Raw genomic sequence first — 27,228 nt, forward strand, 5'->3', positions numbered from 1 at the left:
GTTCGACGTCCTCCAAAATAAATTATGTATCGTTTATCTTTTTTTTTAGTGATAAAATAGATGCACTTAAATATGTATTTACGAATAAAGAAGGCAATTTAATTGCACGGCCTGTTCTCTTAAACCATCAAACGTCGCTTAATGTTCGACAGCACTGCCCTGACTTCAAAAGTAGAAATTGTATATATCGTTATTTCTTTCAAGTATGTGGTTTTGCTTAGACCTAGTTTTTGTGATATTATCAAGGTGTTTATAATGGCGGACATGATGATCAGCGAAGATGTAAAAAGTCTTCCTGCGGCTGAGGTGCGCCAGCTGCCTTGTACCGTGCACTTCTCAGGGAAAGCCAACGTGATACAAAGATTTGACACATACATGGAGGAGGCAAGTGACGGAGATAAAAAGCTGGTCAAAGCTTATTTTCGGGGTTACCCGCTTGTCGGCACACGAATTCCCGTTCCCGAGGGCTACAAGTAAGTTTCGATAAAACAGTTTTTGTACCCTATGCAATACTCAAATATACATATGGTATCGATCGAGTTGTATAGTCTACTAGTTATGTTGCAACTTTCAAATTTGATGCAATCATTAAAATGGGCTAATATCTGTGTTTTTTTTTTGTCACATGCTATTGATCGACAGAGGCATCGTATTTACATCGATATCCGGTGCCAAGTCACGCACACTTAAGGCAAAGGCCTGTTTCGATCATCTGACTTATTTCAACTGGAGCACGAAGCCATCACAAGCTGATCCACAACAAGCAATCCAAGAATGGATCGCGGTGGCAAACACTATCCACCTTGATGTAGATGGAATATAAGCATGCGGCATTTATTCGTCACTTACCTGTTTTAAGCACAGCTACGTCTGATACATCACTCTGACCTGAGAAGTCATTTCGCCTATTTCAGTATTGTAGACCAAGTATGATGATACATTTTCTGTTATGGAAGCTTGCGTCTACGACCAAAAATGTGTATCTTCTAGCTAAATTTTTTTGAATAGCTGAAACAAAAATGATTGCTTTAGATACGAGCTAGATTTCTGTGCCAAGTTGAAGATGGACCCTTCAACCATTTGTCCACATATTTTTTGTTGAACCAAGCTTCCAAATATGTACGTGTGTTCATGTGAATCGAATTAGTGAGGATTAAGCTGAGGGTATTAATCTGCGCAAAAGACCAGCGTTGATAAATGTTTTTAGGTTCCGAAAGCCTTGAAACGACTTCTTGTCGGATCGGTTACTCTTTGCTTACATTGAGCAGCACTCTCCAAGTATTGATTATTGAAATTGATATGCATCGCTGCTTTATACTGTATTGGACGAAAATGTCTGGTATATGAATAAATGTAAGATTGGTCATAAGTACAATTTGGTTTTTTGACCAGGCAGTTGGCTGTATTGAATCAATAAATGACCCGAAATGCTCCACAGCATAGACCGCAATTTAGGCTGAAATTCCAAACAACAAATGAAAAGCTATAGATTACACTCTCGTTTTTCTAGATCTTATTTATGACACAGGTTCCGCTCTGCTCCACAGCATAAATAGAAAACTGGAAATTTGACTTAAATGAGTCATTAAAAAATAGTTATCTGCTTGCGTTAACAATAACTTCGTTCAAAAACTATCGGTTTTATTTTTAACTAACGCTCAAGAAGATTCGACTTGTAAAAAAGTAAGGACTCCTAAGGACGCTGTAAATGGCCTTGTGAATACAGATCCCTACCTAACTTCAGATACGATATGCATATTCGTCGTAAAGCCACTTGCTTGTTTCTATGTTCTTTTACTTGAAAATGAAAAAAATTCTATTGCTAGCATAAGGGGCGAGGTCTTCAATGGCGAGCGTTTCATTGTCCCTGCTTAGCTTAACGTTCGAAACGAACAGTCGAGGACCATTGGTAAATCCGTGCGCTAAGGCCAGTGCTACCATCAGCAGTTTCAATTACATTAATAATAGACACGCACTTAATGGAAGTATAAGTTCGATGAATCTTCCAAGAATGCTTCCAAGCTGCAAAAAACCTTAAATTGTAGGAATGAGACCGGTCGTGTAACCTAAACATTCAATATATGTACAAGCAAGCCAAAAATCCCATTCATTTGTTAAAGTAACATACATAGATTATGGCAATGAGCATAACACATTTGTTATCACTGTAATTTATATATTATACTATGGTAAAATGCCATGCAAGTTCAATTAAATGCAATCAATACTTATAACAATGGCTGCTGTTCTTCACTGACTAATATTTGTGTATATTTAGGTATTCACATTAGAGATGTGTCGCGCACTTAGACACGCTCTCCATTATACAGTGCATTTTTCTGTAGAAAATGAAGAATGATGAATCTGCCATGTGACATGAAGATCTCAAGTTTATACGTATAGAAACACAACGCATACGTTATCGCGTTACTCGCAAGTTCTTTTTTTATTACCTCATTGGCGTCTTATGAATATGGCAATACTGCGAAAATAACTAAATTACTACTGTATTTATATATACAAGTTTTTATCAGCTGCCTGGGAAGTGACAAAGTTTCTCGTAAACTTTCCGACTCTATTTACAGAGAAGCGGCAAAACTCGGGCTGCAGCGCGATCGTAGAAGTACCTACACCAAAGCTATTTCGTTACTTTAAATCAAACCTGCGACGACGTATCGGCGATTCGTCAGGGAAGTGGCCGTCGGATGGTTTGAGAGTCGCGGAAAGCCATTGGCCTGTCTTATTCCGAGACGCATTCCATGAAAATCATCATGCATTCCGATGTGGAGAATATATGTACTAGTATGCGAATGGTATGGTGGTACGAGAGTACGGCGACAGAATAAGTCTGTTTTTGACATCATCATGTCGCCATTCAATCTCGTCTCGAAGGTGACGCATGCTCAGACTTCGTTTTTGTGCAGATTGAGTTTGAGGTTTGTTGAATAGCAGGCAATGTGCTTGTCACCACGTTTTACAGTTGCTTTAATGTGAAAATCTCCCTCGAGAAGAAAACCAGGTAGTTCGGGAACCTCTTCGATGAAGAATTCAGTTGCAGGTAAACGCCAGTGTCCCTAAAACCCAAATAAAAATCATGCTGCACCAATTAGTTTTTATCTAATAAATTGAAGGAATTCGCTTGTAGCCGCCTGATGCCGCTCGGTGTTCATCCTGTCACGATTTTTCACTCAATTTTCTACATTTGGCCTACTCTTGAATCTAGCAAATATCTGAAGATGTTGTATTCCTTATTATATTTATCTCTTAACGCTATTACTACTATCGCTGACTATCACGATCGTTTTCGTACAAAATAAGGAAATCAGCGATTATACAGGTTCTTTATAGACGCAGGACAGAGTTTGTGAACATTTCTATTTGGGCGTTGTTTGATGTACGGTAATGTATTTTGGTAAGGAACAAAAATTAAATAAAAACGGCAAAAATTACTGCGTTTCTTATTATGCCATGCCCATAACCTGTTTACTGCTTAATTTTCCAAGCTGAAAAATAATCAGACCGCTTCACTTAAGAGGGTGAGCTTGCCCTATGTCGGTAGGCGATTTGTAATTAGGTGCAACTTACGCGGCCTCTAGATTGATTCTGTTTGCTGATGTGAATGAACAAAAAATTACTTGCTTGAACTACCGTTCTGTGTTTATTAAGTCTATTATTGATAGGGTAAAGCAATTACCCGCGTGATTTATACTGCCACACCGGTATCCGTATTGATAAGAGATATTAATCTCTGAGGTACGCATTTTAAGTATACTGCGTAAATGACACAAAGCAAGGCTTAACTATTGTTTTTTTTTTTTTTTATTTATTATTAGTACTAGATTTGAAAGAAAACGACTGTTTGCAAAAGCAAGTTGATTTTTCATAAATTTTGTCAAATTTACCAACTGGTTTCAAGTCCATCGCTCGGTCAGTTTCGATCGCGGAAACCGCAATGGGCTATTTAGTGTAGATACACTGTTATACTTTCGGAGACTGTCTCTCTGAAAACTGAAAAAAATTTCCCGACGATTCATATATATGACGAATATAATTGTCTACCTATTAAAAGAGCTTTTAGCGCTTAGTAACGGGAAACGTTTAATCTTTTACCGCTTTCAGTATACGTGATTTATGTGCGACTAAACGGGTAGCACATTAGCTGCCTACAATATTGTGGGCTAAGGTGAGCGCTTTCTTTGTTGGCCTATCGTAACAGTAAACCTGACTAAAATTTGCAAAATACACAGGCGACGCGTTAGAAACTAAGAAACTTTGAAATAGGCTAGATCCTTCTATTGGCAAATACGAATGTCGAAACAGACAGAAATACAGAGCGTTTGATATATCGATCAACTACGAAAACGAGTTACAATCGAATGGTTCACGAAAGCAAGCATTTTAAGGGCAACATTTGTAACATAAGCTTGATGAAAAAACAAAGCATGGTATCTTGGCTAATGTATGGATTAAATTTTTGTTTTTGCTCATTGTTTCTAGTTTTTTTTTTTAATGCTGCGCGATAGTCAAATGTTATGCGCGTACACTTGGAAAGCTTATTCCGTGTGCTTCAGGCACTATACAGAGCAATGTAGAATGTACAGGATAAACGTGATTTTTGAGCTAAATGAATACATTGCAGTGATACCACATGGATCCATACAAAGTACCATATTCGGCTAAACAAAGAAAGTATGTCAGCGACAAGTTGTTTGTTATGGGGGTTGAGGGTAGACAATAGAACCGGTGTAGGGAAGTTCTAACTTCCGTTACGTCATCATACGCACGGGTATGTGTTGATGGGATCGGCAAGACGTTGTCGTTTCAACCAGAAACCCCATTCGAAACCCCAAAATGATAAGTGTACTTCATATACTACAGGTTAAAAAATGTGTGAATTTCAACGAACCTTGTTGTATGGACATTGGCAATCAGCCTCCTTTCTAGTTATCACGTCCAGGCACTGAGTTCCATTGAACATCTCTAAATGGCACATATCCTCGTAGGTACAAGATCCGACGCCTGTTGCACTGAGGCAAGGGATTTTGATCCACGTATACAGACCAAAAAGAATATGGAATTTTTTATGCATTTCAAGCGAAAGCTGCAATAAATAACATATGTACAGCAAGTAAAGGTTCAGCCATGTTAGTTATTAGATGAATAACCATTTTTAATAAAACATTTTTTTTTTCTATAACCTAAAAGCCTACATAAGAAGGCTTCGTCGTGCAGGCGAATCAGCTTCAACGAGTGTTTTTACTACGGGTTGCGAACGGTTTCATATTTTTTAACTAAGGATAAGTTTATCCATCTACGCAAGTTTTAGGCCCCACTTTATCAGTCTACAGGCTTTGGGCAAAGACGTGCAGTCCTAGGTCGAAGTCAGTCAACATAATAATAACATTTCTAGCGTTCCTGCGCAAACTAGATAGCATCAGCGCGTATTACAACCCTTCTAAATAGACATCTTCGTGAGTATCGAATCTCGTTTCATGATTTATCAATAGCAGCTATAAGCTGTGGGTCTGGCGACACGCCTGCCGACTGATATACTTTGGAGACACATTGTTCACAATGCGTACTAGTTATGTATATTTAATCTTCGTCTTCCATTAAAGCTTCAATGAGTGCATTCTACATATAACACTACATCGTTTGCCTCGCGCCCGATTCAGCTTGTCGTTTTATTGTATGAAAATTACGTCCTGTTCCAGTTGTGGGGCTGGTGCCCTGTTAGACACCAAGCCGAAACGATCGATACGTTAACTGCTATAGTCCTACGCTAAGTTGATTTTAAAGCGACTCATTGCTTACAGAGAGTTTATCTTTGAACGTTTCTCGTAGTTTGAACTCGATTTGCACCCGGAACCGGCCCGGCAATTCAATAGGATTCGGGCTAATTGCCACCGTTCGAATTTCAAGAAGAGGTCGTCGGCTTCCCGCGATTTCGCAATGAGCTGTCTCCAGTCGCGCAAAACCTCGTCGCGAAGGCACCTGAAAGAACGTCGGAACGTTAGAAAAAAAAAAGTGCCAACTTGAACTTTTTTGGTGCCAGCAAGTGATATTTGTTCAACACGTATGAAGCAGAGGGAGACTGCTAAACTATGCAGGTATATAAGTAACGTTTTACTTAACTTTTTGCTGTTATGAATATCATAACAACATGATTAAGTTCCAAAGAACTACACATTCATTACATGGAACCTGTGATTCCGCCAAATGGTGACGTGCGTGCTTCGATTTAATAATTCTAAAAAATAAAAACTCCATTTATTTCTTTTTTGGCAACAGAGGAGGCACAGACGGACCTATATCAAATTTTGCCAAAGCAAAGAAAGTACTTAGTAAGTGGCTGCACAAATATATAAAGGTGTCTGCTTCTATTGTGATGAATATATGTGAATATATATATATATACTATTTCCCGCCATAAGATTCATATTTTGTAATAATATTTTGCCAATGAGATTTTGAAACACTTACGTTGAAGTTGTTTTTCGGAAAGTTATTAGAATCTCACTTCCTACATAGAAGAGATATTAGAGAGGCAAGACATTCGTAGCTCCCTTTAACCTTGTTTTACAAAACAAATATTACTGATCATCGCCAATAGCAAATGTACTATCGTCCTTAGAGCTATAATAGAGCGAAATAGAGTCGTCAAGATCTTCTTTCTCAGCCAGATCAAATCACCATTCTTCAGCTTCTTTTATTCACCTAAAAGTAGGTTTATTAGAGGTCGAATTAAATGATTGGCGTTTAAAGCCTCTTTCAGGTTAGTGTTTCAGGTAATTGTTCGAGGGAGCGACGCTCAATGGTAATAATTCAACCGTTCCGTCTCTGATCAATCCGATATACTAAATCAGCTATGCATTTGTTGCGCTCATCAACGGTCAATGGCGGTCGTTGTTGCGACAACTGTTCCTGAAACGACATTGTCTTCAGCGCACAGCGCCCAGCATCCCCACATAGAGATTTTCGCTAAAAACTTACTGAATGAAAGTGTGAAGTTGTCAAAGTAGATCCTGCGAGATAAGTCAATATTTAAAATTTGAATTCTGTATAATATTATGTCTAAAACGAAGCACTGTACACCCGATGCTAGCAAGCATATTGTCTCTTCTAGTTTACTATGTGCATGCTCTGATTTGTAAAAAACTCAGGATATATCAAGCTATCCTTATTCGTTTACCATAAATATCCTTTGTCATTTGTGATATCTGCTATGTATGCACTTTTGTATGGAACAAACTTACCTTTGTCCTTATGGTGCGGAAAAGCTTTCGAAAAATATTTAGGGAAACCCAGAAAGCTTTACTTCTGGGAAAGAGCTTCTTGAAGTTATGAGAAATAACTAATATCTTATGCGATACCTATATACAAATTAGAGGTTAGCAGTGATCGCTGGGGTTTAGGCCAGGCGTTTTCATGAACAGCTGGAGGAAGACCTATCCGATCGGTACAAGATGACAACAACGGGTCATCGTGAGGTCGAAGACAAGCGTCCCTGACCCTCAGGTCCCATAGGTTAAATGCGAAGTAAGAAATAATGGATACGACATGCCCGCGTATGCAACATAACGAAAAGGCTTCATAGCATAATAGATCTGTGTATATGCCACGCATGACTCGAGTGGCCAGTTATACTTGGTTCATGGACCTATGCTGCTGCTGCTGCTGCGTACTCGGTGTTTCTGGGACATTTTGAAGTACAACTATATCTATTATCGCACTGTCTAAATAAAATTGCATGGAAAGTGAAAAAAAAAACGCCACTGCTACTTCCTTCGAGTTCGATAAAATACTCTAAAAGCCAAACGTGCGGCAATTACAAGCGTGCGCTCATGAGACGAACTACAATGGCAGACAATTACACCTCATTTACGCTCTTTCGTAAAAACAAGCTATATTTATTTAGGTTTACGTGCCTAAAAGGCAAAAAAAAAAATAACGACGCAATCTTTCTGCTAACTTTCAGCCCTACTTGGATAACTTTATAAGAGGCGGTGAAAAATTGAGCAGCTCATGGTTACTACGTCTGAATGATTTATGGAGAATGCAACGGCTTCGTACCTTGGGTCCCGTTCCACTGTCAGATACTCCAACTACGATTGCTGTGTGAATCAAAATAGGCACGATCCACCACAGCATACTGGAACAACAGGTTAGGAATAGGTGTCTTCTTTTTTTGTGGCAGTTACAAGAACTCTTGCAATTGATCCGAGCGGAGTCAACCGCAATAGCTGGCGGAACAATCGAGTTGCGCGGAGCCACGGGCCCTTTAACTATATCTAATATTTATTATACTCAGTTACTTAAAGCCAATATGTCATTGTATCTTCGATGGATAGCGAACTCTCGTGGCAACACCGGCTCGCCGTTAAATACAGAGGGCTACAGAGAGCACAAACACTACACGTTAGACCGCGCCTAACGGTCTCATAGCGTTATCACTAGATAAACAAAATAATTTTCAAACATTCAGTAAGCACGTCTTTTTGAAACACTATGCTAGTATAAATAAAGCACTAGCGGCCCAGTCTTGAACATCAAGACCAGTCTTTAGTAGTTTTCTGAAGACTATTATGCGACGGCTGGCGAAGCAGACACAGTTCTGTCAAGTCTTGCCAGGAGAAAAAGAAGAACGAAAACGAAGCGTTACCTTTGCCTGGATTGCCAAGGTACCGACGGCAGCGAGCAAAGCGACAGCAGGAGGGACCTACGGCAGTCGCTATGGAAAAGAGAGGAGAGCTCAGTGGTGCAGGCTTCTGCTATTGTCGTTGTGTTTTTCTGCGAGAGCTCTTCTGCATCAGCTCGAACTGGAGCTCAACGGCGGTTCGGGCTCCTGTTGGCTTTAACTAGCTCCAGATTTTGGATTGCAGCGTGCCACGGGGTGCTGCCGACGGTTGCTTGACGCTGAGCGCCGCTTTTACCGCGAGAATAGCTAACGGCGTAACGGTCGAATTGTGGATAACAGCAGAAGCAGCGACACGATGGTGAGGACGGCTGGGGTCGCGCGCGCGACCAGCTACCAAGCGCAGTAGTTGCCATAGAAAAGATATACGGAGAAGGTGAGATAGGAAGATATGGACGAAGATGGAGATGCAGGGAAAGCGCGACAGACGCTAGGCAAAAGTTGTACAAGATGATCGCTTCGAATCGGAGTCGAAGTCATCAGACCACACGTCCGTCATTGGTCGCGCTGTCCGTTGTTTATACCGCTGGCAAGCAAAAAAACGCCGATGCTAACTCTTCGTAAAGTGGACCCGAACACACGCATGCACAATCTCATTGCGGCTGGATCAGTACACACAGGAATTATCAAATAACGCAGGAGCAGCACCGACGACAGCAGCAATCGTTGTAGCCAAGCGCTTTTGACATTGCTCGGATCCGTGCCAGTTTGCGCAACAACAGAATATCTGGGTTAAGAGCAAACGGCCAGAGGCCAAAGCAGGAAAAGAGGTCACCACGCGCACCCGACGCAGATATGTGGCGCGCGAATGCGATTGAGCTACAGGCACTAACGGCGTAGGAACAGGTCACTCGTCGTAGGAGGAGAAGGTGAGTGGTGGGTGATGGCGATGATGACGGTGAGGATTTTGGTTCCCGTTCGAACGCTTTAGGACAGAACGGGGGAGAAAGCGAACACGTATTGTCCAATCATCTTTCCGTTTTCTCTTTCTGTATGTACATTTGAACGCGTTTCAGGAGTTTATGGAGGTGCATGTATAAAGAACGAAATGAGCTAGCGACGAACGCCCGCCCAGTTGATTCCTGCTCTCGATACCGGCGGATTCAGTATAGGCTGGGGTATACAGTCGCAGCATCAGATAGTGCTGTTGATGCTGGAGACGATGTCCCCATAGTACTGGGCATCAGGTGGATAGAGTTACGTCAACGAGGACCACTCGTCTTATAATCTGTGAAGCACGAATTCAATTTACCCCCGTCTCTGTGTAGCTAAAGTAGTCTTCTATAGCGGATTGCTGATTTATCTATCTTCTCGGCATCTCAGCTACCAAGCCTATACACAGAATCTACTAGGTATTTAGTCCATTAACGATGAAATCTAACCTTTGATCTGTCGAAAAGCGATAGACTTCAGTATATGTGAAGTAACTGAACACAAAAAGGCTATTTTAATAAAAAGCCAAAAATTACCTTAATAATCAAATTCTTATGTACATGTAGGCATTTCAGCAGTCTTCGGAAAACTTTATTCTCCAAATTATTTAATTGGTCCTGTCATTGCTGAAAGCTCTAATCTTTAAATGTACTAATTATAATTTTATCCTAGAAGAGACGCTTGTAGAGCTTTCACCACAGACATTACAAATTAACGGGTTAGCCAAGTTGGTACAATTTTAGGTTTAATCAGATGAATGTTAATATTTTCAACAAGGAGTTGCTGGTAAGCATAATTATAGGTCATCGGCACATAAAAATTACGGAAGGGCTATAAGAGGACAATGGACAACCCAGTTTTGGCAGTACTTTCGTCTTTGCGCTAGCAGAGATTATATGCTGCACTGAAAAAAAGTATGCATCCATTATATGAGTGGTAAATAAGCTTTTGTGACCCTGGCCTGTTATATGCATGTGCTTACCTTTTACGAAAACTGTGCGGATTGCATAGATGGAGCGACGGCGGTTATACTGGCAAGGCTTCTCTCCTCAGCGTCGTTCAACGACCTTTGCTAGATTATCCGACCACGCTGTCTGTCAGTCAGTCACTTCAATTTTGACCACCGGAGTGAGGAGATAGAAGTTGTCGAACAAATAATGGAATAAATGAAGTAACTGGGATACTCCGGTGAAGATCCGTGATTTGTTTAGCTGAGCTGCCATGGTGTGGATAGCAGTTCGAACGGCTGTTCTACGGACTACCATGTAGTATAGGAAGAATATATATTTCATAAAAAGAATACCGTGCTCAAATCTTCGATTTTTACTCTAGATCATTGACAATGTGCCTAGTGCATTGATAGGAACGATTAATGCAATGGCTTACCGCCGACACCAATCTCATTTGACCATTCCATCGACATTTTTCTTACTTCTATAATGCAGATGAGCGTGAGTATTTCTCTCTGTAGCGACACGCACATACACACACACACATATATATATATATATATATGTATATATAACGTTTGTTTGAAGTTATTATCTGTGCATGAAGTTTTCATGAACCTTACACATCAGAAACGCGCCATTTGAAGACCACGACCCAATACGTCGCAGGCAGAAAAAACTATGCCTAATAAACGTATTTCAGCGTTCCACTGGAACCGCTAGCATCGTTTGATACGAATGCGAAAATTACTATATGCACTATAGCATAGTCAACCTTACAGATATAACAGATTTATGATGAAATTTACGATTGACGATTGCACCGTCTTCTATCAATGTACCTAATAATAAGGCCATGCTCGGTGATACCCAGAGATTCACATCGCGGGCAGACTCACGTAAACAGCAGCTGACGACGTTGCTTTCTATTCGGGAACGGACGATGCTATTCAGATTTCTGCTTACACTCAACAGATAGTCACCGATTCTATAATAAGTCATTACATATACTAGAGAAAAGTAGCAAATAATAACCGTAGATTAAAGCACGCCTATAGATAACGCAACTGATCTTACCGCGTCTGAAACAAGCGCGTCCGTCAGCATCTGCTGGTACGCTCAGATATTCGACTAGCTTTCCGTGACAGGCGTAGGTAAATAAGAGAAACTGCACACAACAATTCGCTTAAATTCGTCACGACTGAGCTCTTTATATGAAAAATGTACACGAACTAATATCAGAGACATCTGTTCAGAGTATTGTTTGGCCAAAAACCGACTTCACCTAAAACATTGGCCTGACGATTAATACTATCGTCAGTACAGCTAAAACAAGCACATTTACGACTGCTTAAAGCGTTCGTATACCGACGGCCTGAACTGTCCTTGAGGCAGTAGCTTTTCCCGTTCATTCAGTGTCCATTACGACGGACGAATTGAAGCAATACCCAGATAACGTTGCCCTAAAAAATATTCTGCCCCAATCAACAGCGAAGCGGGTGCATCTGCATTTGGGCAAACAGAAACCCTCATAAGTGCAACAAAAATGTCAGAAAATAACTAAGGGTACCGGCATTTGTATTCTGAAACACCAGTTCAAAATGATCCCGTTCACTGCTATTGAATTAAGAGTAGTAACTGATAAGAAAAATGCAACACTAATATTTAAAATAATACAAATATTCAAAATTCAAATGATCGTTTCCACTAACGAAGAAAGTAACGAACAAATGTACGAAAAACGAAATAATTCAATGGGCTCTCATTTAAGAATCGAGTCGCTGGTATAGTGAATGGGCGCTTTGCTCATTGGTAATCGTCTACGTCGTGACTGGGTCGTAAATCCTCGGGTGGAAACACAGTCGGATTAGGAATGCGGATTAGGGTTTAGTTGAAGTAGACATCCACAGAGGTAGGCCAATCGTCGGCCGCATTGCTTTAAAGCTAGAATAATTGTAAATATCGTTACTAGTGTAAATGTTGAATGAACCTGAGTTTGTTTAACCTAGCATTTAAATGAAAACTAGGGCCTCCAAACAGCTGGAATAATAAGCGAAATCATTTGCCCGAAAACGTACATGATGATCGCTTAAGTGTTCCGCACGCTTTACCCCCTACGATCTTACAATATGCATCTACTCTTTCGTTTCATTTGAAGCGTTATCAGCCCCGTTTGAGTCTGAACGTATTGGATCATAGCGCCAACGAGTGAGTGAATAGAGCAATTTACATTTAGATGAAGGTCTGCGGAGCATTTCGGTTTTGAGATTTTTCGAACGTATGATCATGCTTTTGGCGACAAAGGAAGCCCAGATAGGTCATCTCTTTTGTAAGTAAGTTCAAATCTGATAAAGTTATGGTTAGAACATCCTCGTAGAAAGATGTTTAAGCAACTAAAATGGTCATCTGAAACCTCTTATCTTTATTTGAAAGGTTTATTCTCATTCAATATGTAACCTAAATAGCCTTAACCTAATCATAATTGCTTGCTCTCAGGGCAGTCTTTTACAAAAATTGTTGGATCGCAAAGTCTGGAGATTCATATAGATAGCAGAATTAAAAAGTAACTTTATTCATTCACAAAGGTCATGTAGCCTAGCCCCCGTGTTAGTTGGATTTGCGGTGGCGGCGGCGACCCCTGGCCTTATTTAATCAGAAATTTGCAGAGAGCAAATTTAACCTAAATTTTACATTTTGGACGTTTGGTGCCTGTATTAATAGTTTTTTTTTTTTCTAAAAACCTATATGGGAAATCATAAAATATCTAATAACTTCGAAATAGGTAAACTCCAACTGATTATATTCGAACTAATAAGACTGGCCTGTATATCGAATATATCTTTTCATATTCGGAATGCCTAGTGAACCGTTGCTCACTGTGATCGATCTAATCAGTCAGTTGAATGGCTCTGGTACAATTTAATTCAAAATTTTGTGTAAGATATTAAACTATCCTTAGCGCATCCTATAGACTTTCAGATTGAGTCACTTTTGATACTAGCAGACGAAATTTGGCTGGAAAATACGCTAGAAACCTCTGGCTGAAAACGGGCCGAGTTTACTTGACGACAAATAAGTTCGGAGGGAAAAACATTTTTCTGTTTTGAGAATCAACGCTCAGTAGTAAGGTTTTCGTTCCTCGAGGGCCACAGCACTGCGGAAATTCATCAAAGATTGCACGGTACCGTGAGTGGTGCAGACGTTACAATAGTAAAGACTGGAGACCAGCGGAAACGTGACCAAATGTGAAGCATAGGAATGCATTGTTGCAATGGAGGAAGCTTTGGACGAAAGCGGAGTTTGGGGTCTAAGGGTTCTATCGTTCAAATCTAGCATTTCATATGCAACGCGGTGCAGTATTATGATTTAAATGCTGAAAATGCAGAAACTAAATACAAAATAGGCCTATCTTGAATTCATTTCAAGCCTGGAATTGCCTACGGCGTATTTCATGCGCAATTTGCAGAGCTTTAGTCAATAAAAAAACCTGCCTGGAGCGCACATTCGCCATAGCGTGAAGCGTGCCTCTACCGCCAGTCGAAGACGAACCAGGCGAGGGCATAGCGTGAAGCGTGCCTCTACCGCTAGTCGAAGACGGACCAGGCGAGGGCATAGCGTTGCCCTGGAGAAAAGTGTCGAGTAGGTACGAGCCTAAGGTGATAGTCATACTTGTAACGGACATCAGGGGCATCTTTTACTATGATATAGTCTCCGAAAATGAAAATATAAATGCTGCCCGCTATTTCGACTCATGGACCGTTAGCGCGGCAACTGAACGTACGCGTTCTGGCTACACAACACCAGACCCCAGAACTGTGTTTTATATATGTAAAGAGAGAGAAGTAGAAAGGCAAAACAAAACAGTTATACTATTAATCACGCACTACAAGCCACAGATCGAGTACAAATATTTTCGAATGAATCAAAATTTACTTAGCCTATTCTTTAAATCTACTTCGTCCTAATCCGAGCAAGCCTTTCTTAGTCTGAACATATCAGTTATAAAGGTCTCCGGCATTAGTGAAATTTGAAATTGCGGTTGCTTGCGAAGTACATATACCTATATGATCATTAGTCAGCTGGCGAGGTCGCCACTATTGGTGAGATGAGTAGCAGTACGTACGTACTTTCCTAGTTCTGTTCTTTGAAGTACTAGCAGTAGTCAAACTAGCACCGACTTATAGTGGCATGATTCAGCTGTTTTTATCGAATGACGTCGGCCGCCGCCAGTGACTTTATACTTTCTACCATTGTTAGCCTAAAATTAAATTTTTTTATGCATTTGTCAATTGTATAGGTAAAATGATACTAGAATATATATCTGATGGGCCTACGTTTATTGAATGTGCGTATATGGAATGCTAGAAATATTAGACAATTTATACTGTTTATAAGGTCGCTTGTAAAAGATAACATGGCCTCACGAGAGAAACAACAATTCCTGCTACGTCCCCAGTATTTGAACACTACGACTAAAACGGCCTCCAGGAATTTATCCTAAGTGGTTTTACTTAAGTCCTGATGAAATAACTTAGCGTCTTAGACTACCGTTCACAACACAACTTCATCACAAAAGTAGTAACTTATTGGACCGGAAATGGAAAAAGCACACTGAACAATCAACAGTCTACTACTTTCCTACTGAATCAACTCGCTCCGAGAAGACCGACTTCTCATAACAAGGGTGTTTTTGAAAAGAATAGAACAGCATAGAAAAAAATTACCATCACTACCTAGAGTATTGAAAAGCTTACCTAGTCAAATATTTTTCTTGCGATCCCTGCAAAAACAAAACATGCACCAGTGTCTAATATTAATAAACAAAGTTCTGCGCGACTGAGCGTAATGTCAATGCTATCGGCAGTTACCGATTTTCATTGTAAGAAATGCAGGATCTTTAAATCGTGAAACTATTTAGCTAACGTTTGTGTATCGTGCCATTATGCCCCTGAGTTCATCGAAACTGTTGACGGCAGTTGTGTTAGCTTTACAAACCGATAACAAATGGAAAAGTGATACTAGCCAAAGCTGTAGATTTTAGGACGAAGCCCCAGCTGCAAGCACGAATACGGTTTGTGCATATACGAAAAAAATTGATATGTTTTTATACGCTCCACCAAGCAACCAGAGTGGGTAGCAGAGTGGCTATTATGCATTCGATTATAGCACAATCCCATGGGTCGAAATGAAACAGCGGATGCCCTTGGCTAGTATATCTGGCAACATCAGATTCCTACTCTGCGAAGTAGCTGCGGGGGCTTATGGTCATGTCAAATGTTGTGGCACGTCGTTGACCCGGTGATGAAGTGAATACTGAACAAATGAAGTTGAATCAAAATAAACAGAGAACCGTGTGGCTGCTATCACTAACGGCAATTACAGATCGTTTTTATAGCTGCTCAATGAGGCAACTGAAGGACACCCGACAGAAATTCTTAACTGTGGGGCGCCGATCGAGACTATGAAGTGTCGACGGTTGATGGCGCACATGTACAGGGTACCATTCACTACATTTGCTTTTTAAGTATGTCACGCCCGCGAGGTAAGCAGGGCACCTTACAAACAACTGACAAATGACGTATGACACAATGGTGGCAAAATCCGCCTAGAAATGCAAAGTAAGCCACTACCAGACTGGACAGCAAAGGACGAGGCTCGGTAAGCTTTTAAACATAGACAAATATAAACTCGAACAGAGCCAAAAAAAAAAACACATCATAGAACACATGGTCAAACGTTATCGAGTTATACCTTCGCGCCTCATGTGAGGCTCGACGAAGATGAATAAATACAAAAAATGGCTGATATGAAAATTGGAATGAGCAGCAAAGAAAATGGCATTGCTCTGTTTTTGTACGCATATTCTACTGGGGCGTCTGAAATCCCTATTCTTTCCTAAGGCAAATGCGACCAATTAAAAACAAATATCAATCGAATGAAAGTGGTTTGAAACGATTAAATGCTATAGCACACGACATATATTTGATGTTTGTGCCCAATTGAATCTTGAGCAAGTTCCAAGTTCAACATGCACTCTGTTAACAGGTAGAATCAAACGCTCGTTTCTTCATCTATAGAAACGAACGAGCTTTCTCCGTAGTCGTATACCTGATTTACGGATTAGTCACTGAGAAGCCCGGTTGTGTACAGCTGCATTGGGGCACCAGTACGCGGACACGTTACCTATCACGTAAAGCAACGATGGATATTATGGCATCAACAATACTGACTAATCTATATGTGAAGGCGCAGCCCTTCAGGTCCGTTACGACGAACGGGCTGTGTCAGCGTATAGTTCAAAGTAGATTAGCTCATACATGACACATGACAAACCGGGAGAGATAGGGTTTTGGAAGAGACAGAGAGAAACCCTCAATAGTCGAAAGCAATGAGGTTAAACAACTAATCTCTATCCATTCAGCCGTTAAGAGGTCTGTTGAAAACACGCACTGCCGGGTGATTACCGTGTAGACTTTTCTACGTTAGGCGGCAAACGTATCGGGGTCGCTGACCAAGCGGCTACTGTTAACATCGGTGATACGATAGATCCCAACGTTCAAACCTCCCGTTATCAAGACGTTCTTTATCCATTGACAAATGGTGACGCTGCTACAATCCTCGTGCCTGTATTGTGGCAAGGAAACGTTTTGCCACTGGGAAGAAATATCGGTGTGATACACAAAAAACAAGTTGTAACTTGACGTATCAACTGCTGTTGTCGAATGTCGAGTAGTTATAAAGGTTAGGTATAAAAAGAGTTATACAAACAGTCGTAGCTAAAGGCGTTATCGGTTTGAGGTATAGCTGCTTTTGCCGAATCCGCAGACTGATAGATACCGGATTTGGTTTGCAGTTAAATCTATTGAGTTCGTAGGTCAACCCGCAGTTGTATGTAGTTCGAGGGTGGCCACGCTGCCCACTAAATCGATACGTTGCAAATGCATTCAAGAGATCCCTCGGCAAAGCAAACACAGCGGAACGTTGAGCTTCAAATACTACTTGCGTTTTTTTTCCCTAAAGTGCAACCTTGAGTCAGAAGGACGTTCGTCTCTTTGTTTCCGAATCTGCATTTAAAAAGATGGCATGTACTTAGATAGAATCTGGCGGGACTGGAATTTAGAGTGATCCTCCTGTTACCATTTGCAAGCTTCAACAAACTTAAAAGAAATCCTGCCACGACCAAAGCCGGGCCATCTCCAAGAAAACTGTCAAATACTCGTGACATGGCTCTTTAAAATGAAGTTTTCATTAAAATTGTCATCGAAATCAAGTTGAACAAAATCAAAAGCAATTAATTTCACTTAGATAGGCTGTCACAGTCCTTTATTTTGGCACCGGAGCTAAGTTGGGCTTGGAACTCAGATATTAATTAATTAGACAAAAACGCCATCTACTTCCGGTTTACGCTTTTGGTCGTGGGGGGGGGGGGCAGGCCGATTTAAATGCGTTGGTTTATGTGCGTCATGATAAATGGCAGAAATTGCTAGACTCAGTAACTGAGAAGACTCCAAAGCCATCTAACGCTTGGGCCGAAATAATAAAGTGCGATATTCATGCCAAATTGGCACCACATATCCTTATAGCTTTTTCTTATAGATAAATAATACTCCAATAAGGATTTGATCTCAATCATGATTATTATATATTTGTGTGTACGCTAATAAATAGTACTGCTGACCATTGCTGTGGTTGGTTACTTTAACAGACCCACTGGTTTCATTGTGAGGAGCTTTGCCAGTCCTTTTATAGACCTCAAATCTCTAGATAGATAAACAGATAGAAATCAATGTCCAGCTCTATCAGCAACGAGTAGCATAGTTTCACCGTGGGATCCTAAGAGAAATAAATAGCTTGTGCCAGCCATGGTTGAAAAAACTAAGTGGAACAATTCAAGCTGAATGTACTGATCATAATTAACTATTTAGAACATCTATTGCAACAATGCTGGACGATGCAGCAGTTTCTTGTGAAAACATTGCGGTGTTCCCATCCAGTTGGAAACGGTGTTCTCAAACTGTAACTAATGATCTGAACAAATCTAAGCTGTTAAAACGTACCTTTTAGGTTTACAGTCTGATATGGTAAAACGTTTACTGGCGGGCCTTATTTAAAACTGACCGTTAGCAATTCTACAAGTAATAAATGATAAAATTGAAATTTTTCAAGATGATGTTATCGGAATGATTAGGTAACGACCCGAATCTCAAATCCTTTATCTGCATCCTTGAGACAAGAACAATTCATACGTATGGTTCGCCGCTACGGTCACAGTGGTACTATGACAGCGATTACGATAGACTGTTACGCGACGAGGCTTCTCAGTTTCTAGGTATCAAACAAATACCTGTACGGCCTGTCAAACAGCTCTCATACGGTGGACATGTATAGTGCATAAACTTAGTGCATTTGACTCCATGGCTCTTATTTGTGTCTAGATCTGCAAGCGCAGATCTGATAACGATCCGTTACTATTGACTAGTTTGTTTGACCCTATTTATCATTAGAGGCGTTGTTTTCCCTTGCTCGGATAAAATTACCGATACAGAACCCATTTCTATATTACAGACTACTTAACAGTGTGGAACTTCGAAGCAGCAATACATTCAACATAGAAAATATAACACAACTAGTATATAAATCTGTATTTATTTATCACCAGTGCTATCTATAATACAACGTACCTAAATGGCACATTAATGTCTATATGCTACCTAGTTTATCCATTATATTTTCGTGTGTCTGGTATCATATCTGAGTTGGTTTTCTCCATATGAATTTGTCTGGACGCACTCTAAGGTACCCTTTTCTTCGCCGGAGCTTTTTCTACGCCACTAATCCGTTACGGCAAATCCAATACGAATCAACTTCCCTTAACACCAGTCAGCTAGTTACGTTAAAACCATGCCGCGCACCATTCTATACGTACTTCTTGCAAAATCTCAATACCTCTGACCGCTCCCCACGCAGGATTCGAAGCCCTGCTGCTGCCAGACCTCTTTAACATACGGTTTTTTTTTTCTGACTCGGAATGGAAATTTCGGTCATGTAATTTGTCATATATACATCATATATATAGCATACATATCTATGATGCGTTTTTCTATCTAGTCGTTGCTTTTTTGCGTCGTATCTATCTGTACATGAATATTATACAGTATCATTTAGCTTATAAAGATGACATTGTCTAATACTATAATTGTTCTCCTACTTGCGGTAGATTCACTTGTAGCTGCCTTCCTGCAGGTCTAAATAGCTAACGGAACAATAATAAGGCCACGCCTATTACAAACGTCCTAATAGCAGTAGAAAAGTCTTATCTTGATCGAATAAAGGGACTTATGATGAACGAGCAACTCTTTCTATGTTCATACACGCGGCGTAGACGTCCATTCTACTAGTAAAAAAGTTACACACATTTCACGTAAACAACTATGCTTGTACCATAGTGTTGTATTTCTCGTCGAAAACGCCAACTTACGCCGGATGAGAACGATGCAGCCAAAAGAGATCTTCAGTGTCAGCCTGTACAAGCCTTGTCGGTCCTTTCTCTGTCCTTAACTTGTTCACCACTATACGTGTGTAGTGCTTCATCGAACAGTTGTCCAGCACTACCTAAGTGAGCTCCGTACTTGCGGCCACCCGTTTTCGTGTTTTGCGACAACGCTTCTGTCTATCGACAACGATGTTCCTTCCGCTGTACACGAACGATCGATATTTCTACCCATCTACAACTTGGTAGATAACGGTGCTACACGTTAGTAGCAGTTACGGCGTTATTGGTACGAGCCATAAGCACGCCGTAGTAATCTTGATACGCTACTACCACTACTCGGTATAATAAGATAACAATGTCTTTCTTTTAGGGTAAACTGTCGCTTTTGGTGATTTAAAAAAAAACCGCCTTCTTTTCTAGTTGTGGAGTGTTAATTTTTAGCTCATGTATTGTTAATAACATGCAGCGATCTATCTTGATTATTCACTCTGTCTTTTTTCTTGCTCGTATTTCATGGAACTAGTTTATTCAATTGCCCCACCTGTAATACTATATGACCGTTAAGAACTATGAGTTCAGAAACTGTGATAACAATAGCACTTGACGCTTTCTAGCATGGTGTATATATGTACATGATCGTTTTTATAGACGTAATATATGGAACCACAATAAATGCACCATACACAAATAATGGCTGTTGTGTACATCCCGCCTGTTAGCCCCTAAGCGCCCTGACAGCGTACGGGTCCAATTATAAACGCTCCGCTTTGTCTGTTTATCTGCGTATGCGCTTAAGTCTGTGTCTAATAGGCCAATAACAATACGTCAGTTGATCCGTGTCATTACGTTCGCTCCTACCATAGCTTTGTCGCATTGTTAGGTATTTACTTTTTGATGTAGTTCCTAAGGGGAATTTTGCAGGTTTGTCTGAACTCGTACTTGACAATCTCAGTGCCATGAACGTAAAATTTGTGAAACATGATAATTGAATCATTTGCCCTGTTCCTAGTTATGCACATCGAGTGTATAGTCGTCATTGTTACGAGTTAGGTTTCTGACAGTTAACGTATTTCGACGTGTCCGTGGTCTTTGTAGGGAGAGATGACGAGGTAAATTTAAGCTGATCTTGGCCGGAACTTCATCCAGATATTTGTTAGTATGTCCGTCTCCGTACCAGCTCAGTAAGGCCGAAGTTCCAGACAGATAGGCAACTTCTACAACCTACCAAAACATTTTGGGACAACGAGCGAACAAATAGCCTGATATCATCGAGAGCTTAAAGCGTGTTACAGGTGCGACAAGAACCCGCATACGATTAATGAGTTCGCGTCGTGTAGCGGCAGTAAATTTGGTCAGGAGACAAGTAAGCGTAAATCCCGCAAATAAAAGATTATAGCCAAGCACGATGGTGAAATTACCCAGCCAACGAACTCTTCCAAAGTTGCCAAGAAGATCAAAATCTGTCAAGCCGACCACGCGAGAAAGAAGCGGTAGAGCTGAACTGAGAATAGCAAACACGGCGCAGTTTAGGATGACGGCTGTCAATGGGCAGGAGTTACGGCGTGGCCGAAGTCCTGTCATGTTCGAATAGAATCCAACAAGCGACGCTCCCCAAAGATAAAGTATGAGCAGGATTTCCAGTGCACAGCCAACAGTGCCTAGGCTAGATAGCGACGCAATGCCAAGCGCTGGCTCTCGGTCTTGCATGACGATCGGCAAAGTTTTCACACCAAAAAGAAGCTCTAGGATGTTTCGAACGACAAGCAGAAATGAATAGATAGTGAAAACGAGCAGAAGCGCCATAGCGATTGGGTACAGTAACGTCCTCAGGGCTGATCTCTTGCGTTGATGTTCGAGTTCGATAAGGCGCTTAATCGCTTGACTGTGCCGTTCTGCCAGTGCATTCAGGTCCTCTGTCGGAATATGAACCATAGCAACGTTCTTCGGCAGCACGTCCATCTTGTGCCGTAAGCACTGCTCTTCCTGAACCGCCACATAGTAGTCTTCATCGAGGTCTTGAAGGAACGCTGGTTTGGTGATCCACTCCGATATAACGGTAAATAGCCGCGCGAAACCGAGTGGAGTGCAGATTAGCAGGAGAAGGCAACCAAAGAAGCTTACGATGGAGTAAAGAAAGGGCAAAAACCCAGACGTGAACATGTACTCGAGCGAGTACGATGAATCGATGACCATCGACAGTACGCATAGCATGCCGACGATTGTTGTAATAACAAGCATAAGAACAAGCCCACTCTCGTAAACGCGAGGCAGAATTCCTCGTCGGGACCCCGGCAGGCCTTCCGACTCGGTGAACAGGTACGCAAACGGCAACAGGCCAAACAGTGAGATGTTGCTACACAAAAATATAGCATTCCACAGGCCCTGTATGAGTGAACTGTTCAACCACTCCCAGTAGTAACTGGTTGGGCAGAGCAGCTTCACTTCGTTACTAATGATCGACAGCGGGAGGAGAAGGGCAGCCCCCGTGGAGGTTGCCAAGCTAAAACTGCACATGTACAGCGATATCTTATAGACGATCGCATCCTGGGCATCGTTCTCGTAGTACGACTCCTTTTTCTTGCGAAAACAGTCGATGATGTAGTAGCAGATCATGTATAATAAGAGGAAGAACAGCAATCCGAGCGTGTACTCGCGGACAGCATTGTGAAATTGTTTTTCCTGTTCGTCCATCAGTATGGCTGCTGTTCTGGTCATGACCATGGAGGCTGACGAGAAGCCCGCGACGCCCCCTGAGTCGCCGCTCAGGCAGGCGACGGTAGGACCACCTTCCGTGCAGGTCTCACTCGACATTTTCCCTCTCCCTGTTTTGGCTTAAGATACCACATCACACATGGTACTAAGCACGGTACCAATGCTTTGTTCGTAATTGACGGCGACACGCTTGACAATGACAGCGACTGCGGCAACGATAGAGGCAACGGTATCTCTACTATGCACATGACACCAATTTCAAACTAGATGACAAGACACAACTGATCGAACAATAAATGGCGACGTTGTAAAATCTTCACTTTCTCGCTTCTCAATCTGTCGCTCCTATCCGGCCAACAAAGCTGCCGTAGAGCACAAACGCCACAGATTGCTATTTGTTGTTGCAGTGTTGACTTGGCCCATTATCGTCGTTTGTCTTGTCATATATATATATATATATATATATATATATATATATATATATATATGCAGTTACGTATATATGAGTAGATTTGAGACGTAATCTGTTATCTGTACGGGTAACCGCGATTATGGCCCTCACCGTAAGATGACTGACCTGCTGACAACTTCTATATAGAGTAGCGGCAATCACTAGCGTAAGCAGTGCAATAGAACCCTTCGTTGTAAGTAAGGTAACGCTGATCTAGCTCAGTCAGCGATTCATCTACTCGGCAGTATTCGATCATTCAGCTCGTCAGCGATGTATCCAACTATACAGCTGTTAGGGGATCTTGCCTGAGTTCGATCTACTGCTCGCTCCTCACTCATACCCAATGTCAGAACACTCGCCTCTAGAATACACACATGATTGTTGGAAATGGCAATTAAACACTTCCATAGGTATCATACACAGACGAGAATGCTGTGAAGGGGAAAGGGTGTTCCAATCGTGTTCCGTCGATTAACGGCGCGGCGGCTCGCAGACAGCTTCGCAGCACACGAGACGCAAATGATCCCAATAGGTCGGAAAGCGACATTTCGTTAGTGACACGAGAGAAGCAAGAGGAAGGGAAACCGCGCGAATTGCTAGCAAAAAATATGATAGACAAGTTAATTCGGAAACGGAGATAGGTCAGCTTCAAAACAAATGGATAAGCCGTGATTACAAATATATAAAAGACTAAACCATATATAGTTTTTAAAATTAACGCAGCATAACGAAATCTTATTATTATTGTTGTTGTTGTAACTTTTCGGAGCTGCCCTATTTCTCTGTTTTTGGTTGTGGACGCTAGCGTGCTATGTTATGGGCAAGTTTTGACCGTTTGTACTAGATGGTAAAAGGAAGGTAGTAAATAGATTCGGCACGTAGTGGTAGTTTCGTATTATAGTAAACGTCTGCAAATTTGTTAGACGGCCACCTCGAATTGATTTTGCACCCCTGGCACACTTAATCTATGGATAAACTATTTTTTGGTAACGTCACGACGTTAACCATTTTAGCTTTTTATTTTTTTTATCACATCAATGCTATTTTTATCACGAGCGGGGTGTTTATAGCGTGTTAATTGCTTTATGGCGAGGTCTAAGCTTTATAGTATACCATACGACAACGAAAGGAACGGTAATATTTTTTCATTTGATTCTAGTGCACGTTCAGATGCACGAACGGACAAAAAAAATGGAACACGTAAATTTAAAAGTTTGTTAATTGGTGCTGGGTAAGGGGTAATGATTGTATTGCAGCTCGTTTACCTGTCAACGTCACACAACAAGTTAATGGATAGCATTTGCATTGACGGGTTATATGTAAGTTCCTGTAAGTTAGACTGGTTAATATCTATTATGCCATTCGATAATGACCCAGCGTGATCTAGGCCGCTCGTACCTAATCCCAACACTGTCCTTTCTGGCATCGTTGGCCAAACGCATTGTGGAAAACAACACGTTAGCTCAGTAAAGCAGCTTGAATGGAGCGTTCCCTCCAACACGAATATCTAAGAGATTTGTGTTACTGGCCACCTTAGCTAGCTTCATCTTAACACTATTTTACAGGAAGATCTATAAGCAAAATTGAGATCAGCTCACTTTGAATCAACCGCTAAATCACAAGGAAACTGTAAGTAACTGCACATCCATCGCGCCACCGCCTGAATCCTGTACTGCATTCGTATAAATAAGCAACAGGCAAAGCCTGTCAAACTTATTCTGAAATAAATATGACTGACCAATAGAAAACTGCAGTCACTATACAATCGAGTGCCAGCATTATACACTATGTATGGAGCTTTATTTGATAAATTGCGTATTGTTATTAGGACTACGAAGCCGCATTTGTGCAAGAAATCAGTGATCTATTGTCAACCGGCTCGTATAAATCTACCATCTGTTCCATTTACCAAAGGTATCCTAGGGGCAAGCATTAGCATCCACGCTTCTAGGGATGAGGAGCACAAAATAAATGGCAACCGAGATAATCTTGATTGTTGGTTATTTTTATATGAAACAGACGAGTCGTCGCTCGCAACGACTTACTGCGACGATAAAGTCAGGCCTTTGCGGACTACTGAGAGGTGTCTCGTAGTAGATTTCCGGTCTTTACGCCGAAAGTACGCATCGATGTTCTGACTCGAAATAAGTTTAATTACTGAAAAGCCGACGTGGATCAAGGGCAAAGACGCACTCCGTTCTGTGGTGGGAGCTTATTGCCTGACGGCTTATGCACAGGGCACAAAACCTTGGAGTGTTGGATAACTATAAATAGGTAATTTGGGCCCCAAATAGTTCAATTTATCCACCGTTCGGAAACGTGTTCTCGCTTTTATTTTCGATCATTATTAAACAATTACAAATTGCCATGGAGAAAAATCTACAGCGGGCAATGATAGTTGCGGCGACGCGCACCCTGTGTAAGTAAGGGTTAAGTTACCTACGGTTACCTAGATAAGAACAACACTAAAGTCTAATTTATCGTAAATTGTGAGTGTTTATACTGTACAATGCATAAGATATAAAGCTTTCAGCGACTGAACGCAGCACGTCATATAAGCACACCGTTCGATAAGCATCATAATTTACTGACACTTAATTGGTAATTACCCAACAAAGCAATAGAAGGAGGCATAAATATAATCCAAGCTATTGTTAGCACATATGTATCGGCGTATTCCATCAACGTGTCAATACCGTAATGCATTTTGGCCATGAAAAATGGACCGGTCCGGCTGAGTAGAACGCTTTCACAAGCTTCCATTCAAACACTATAATTCTAACTATCATAGGCACAGTCGCCTGAACGTTTGGTATTCCCACTGTTGGGCCTACGAGCCGAAGCAAAGTCAGTCGTTCATAATGCTCCATAGATGACCATAACAATTTCAGGTAGCAACACTGACGATGTCTATTGGATAATTACATTAGTTCAGTGTCGGAATAATCGAACATGAAGATACATACTTTATTTTAGCGCGTGAAGTTTTAGTGATCTGGTCCAATTTTCAGTAATACATAATCTAACGATTTCTGTTACCGAATAAACAACATTTTGTCATAGCATTTCTGTTTTTCCTTCCAATCGCTTCTCTACCTCTGTGCCGGATTTCGCGTATCTTACAAGGTTATTTGACGGCGATTGAGGTTTGTTTTTTAGGTCATGGCAACGAAGCTTCATTTCCGAAACATACGACTCTGCTAAATTGAGATAGAACTTGTTTGGAACTAGCCGACTTTTTATGCCTAAATCCAGTCACAGTAATTTGCAGGCGGCAACAACAACAACAACAACAACAACAACAACAACACTTGGGAACATTAGAAACACTCTAGTAATGCACATTATGGATTGCGTGTTTCAAGATTATAGCGCTCCACAAAGGTGGGTAGGCCTGCTCCCACCTAGTGCGCGTGAGATCACCTCGGTGGTGTGATAACGATGACGATGACGATGATATGGAAGGTGCCCATTTAGAGAAACTCTCACTGAACCGTAGATATTCGCAACAGCGCAGCATAGCAGAGCCCACAATAGAACTTCACGAGCCTATTGGGTCAGGTGTGAAACGGGTTCTGGTCTGCGGTGATGATCTTGACGTCCGACAGATTCGACAGCCAGATATTCGGACCCTCTCTCACTAAGACAAATCGCAGTAGTGCTAGAAGGAGTCGGCTTACACCAAGCTTAAGTATTATGGTGGAGCCCGTTCAAGCCAAACTAAGCACCTTTTGAGGTTTTCCCAATTTCTTGACAGATCCGGGAGATATCGGCAGATCCGGTTTTGTTACCTGTTAGACTACTTTCCCGTCCCAGTGATGCTGCGCTGATAACACGTCTGTCTGCCTTCGAGATCTGGCGACACATGACGTACCGCAGGTCCGAAGCCGGAAGTTTGAAACATTTTCAAAAACTATTCTGGACAATTCACCGACCCACATCGGGTTGAAACAGGACATCTATTGCTAATAATTTTTGTACAATCAAACTCGTT

At 41.3% G+C, this 27,228-nt stretch overlaps 3 protein-coding genes across 17 annotated transcripts in view; 1 reads left to right on the top strand and 2 right to left on the bottom strand.

Annotated features, from left to right (window-relative positions):
• Positions 1-27,228, top strand: part of LOC111243170 (uncharacterized) — a 35,922-nt gene that overhangs the window by 5,437 nt on the left and 3,257 nt on the right. For 5 of the 15 annotated variants that reach the window (XM_022788332.2, XM_022788348.2, XM_022788366.2 and 2 more), the window contains exons 2-3: positions 247-473; positions 643-1,395. In XM_022788332.2, the coding sequence (XP_022644067.1) occupies positions 247-473; positions 643-823 (408 nt within the window). In that variant the 3' untranslated portion in view covers positions 824-1,395. Of the gene's footprint in view, positions 1-246; positions 474-642; positions 1,396-2,585; positions 3,059-4,119; positions 4,184-5,844; positions 11,318-27,228 lie in introns of those variants that run through there. The other 10 variants (XR_015322676.1, XR_015322663.1, XR_015322666.1 and 7 more) reach the window with 10 other exon arrangements.
• On the bottom strand, positions 2,420-8,206 carry LOC111243166 (ganglioside GM2 activator-like). The gene is made up of 4 exons (XM_022788318.2): positions 8,074-8,206; positions 5,815-5,994; positions 4,907-5,101; positions 2,420-3,074 (listed from the first exon to the last, which is right to left on the bottom strand). The coding sequence occupies exons 1-4, from the start codon at positions 8,149-8,151 to the stop codon at positions 2,904-2,906; spliced, it is 624 nt and encodes a 207-aa protein (XP_022644053.1). The 5' UTR covers positions 8,152-8,206; the 3' UTR covers positions 2,420-2,903.
• Positions 19,209-23,684, bottom strand: lili (LMBR1-like protein lilipod). The gene has a single exon (XM_022787606.2). The coding sequence runs from the start codon at positions 22,880-22,882 to the stop codon at positions 21,293-21,295; it is 1,590 nt and encodes a 529-aa protein (XP_022643341.1). The 5' UTR covers positions 22,883-23,684; the 3' UTR covers positions 19,209-21,292.

This window comes from Varroa destructor, unplaced genomic scaffold (assembly GCF_002443255.2).
Source record: "Varroa destructor unplaced genomic scaffold, Vdes_3.0 BEIS01000001.1, whole genome shotgun sequence".
Classification (NCBI taxonomy): Eukaryota; Metazoa; Arthropoda; class Arachnida; order Mesostigmata; family Varroidae; genus Varroa; species Varroa destructor.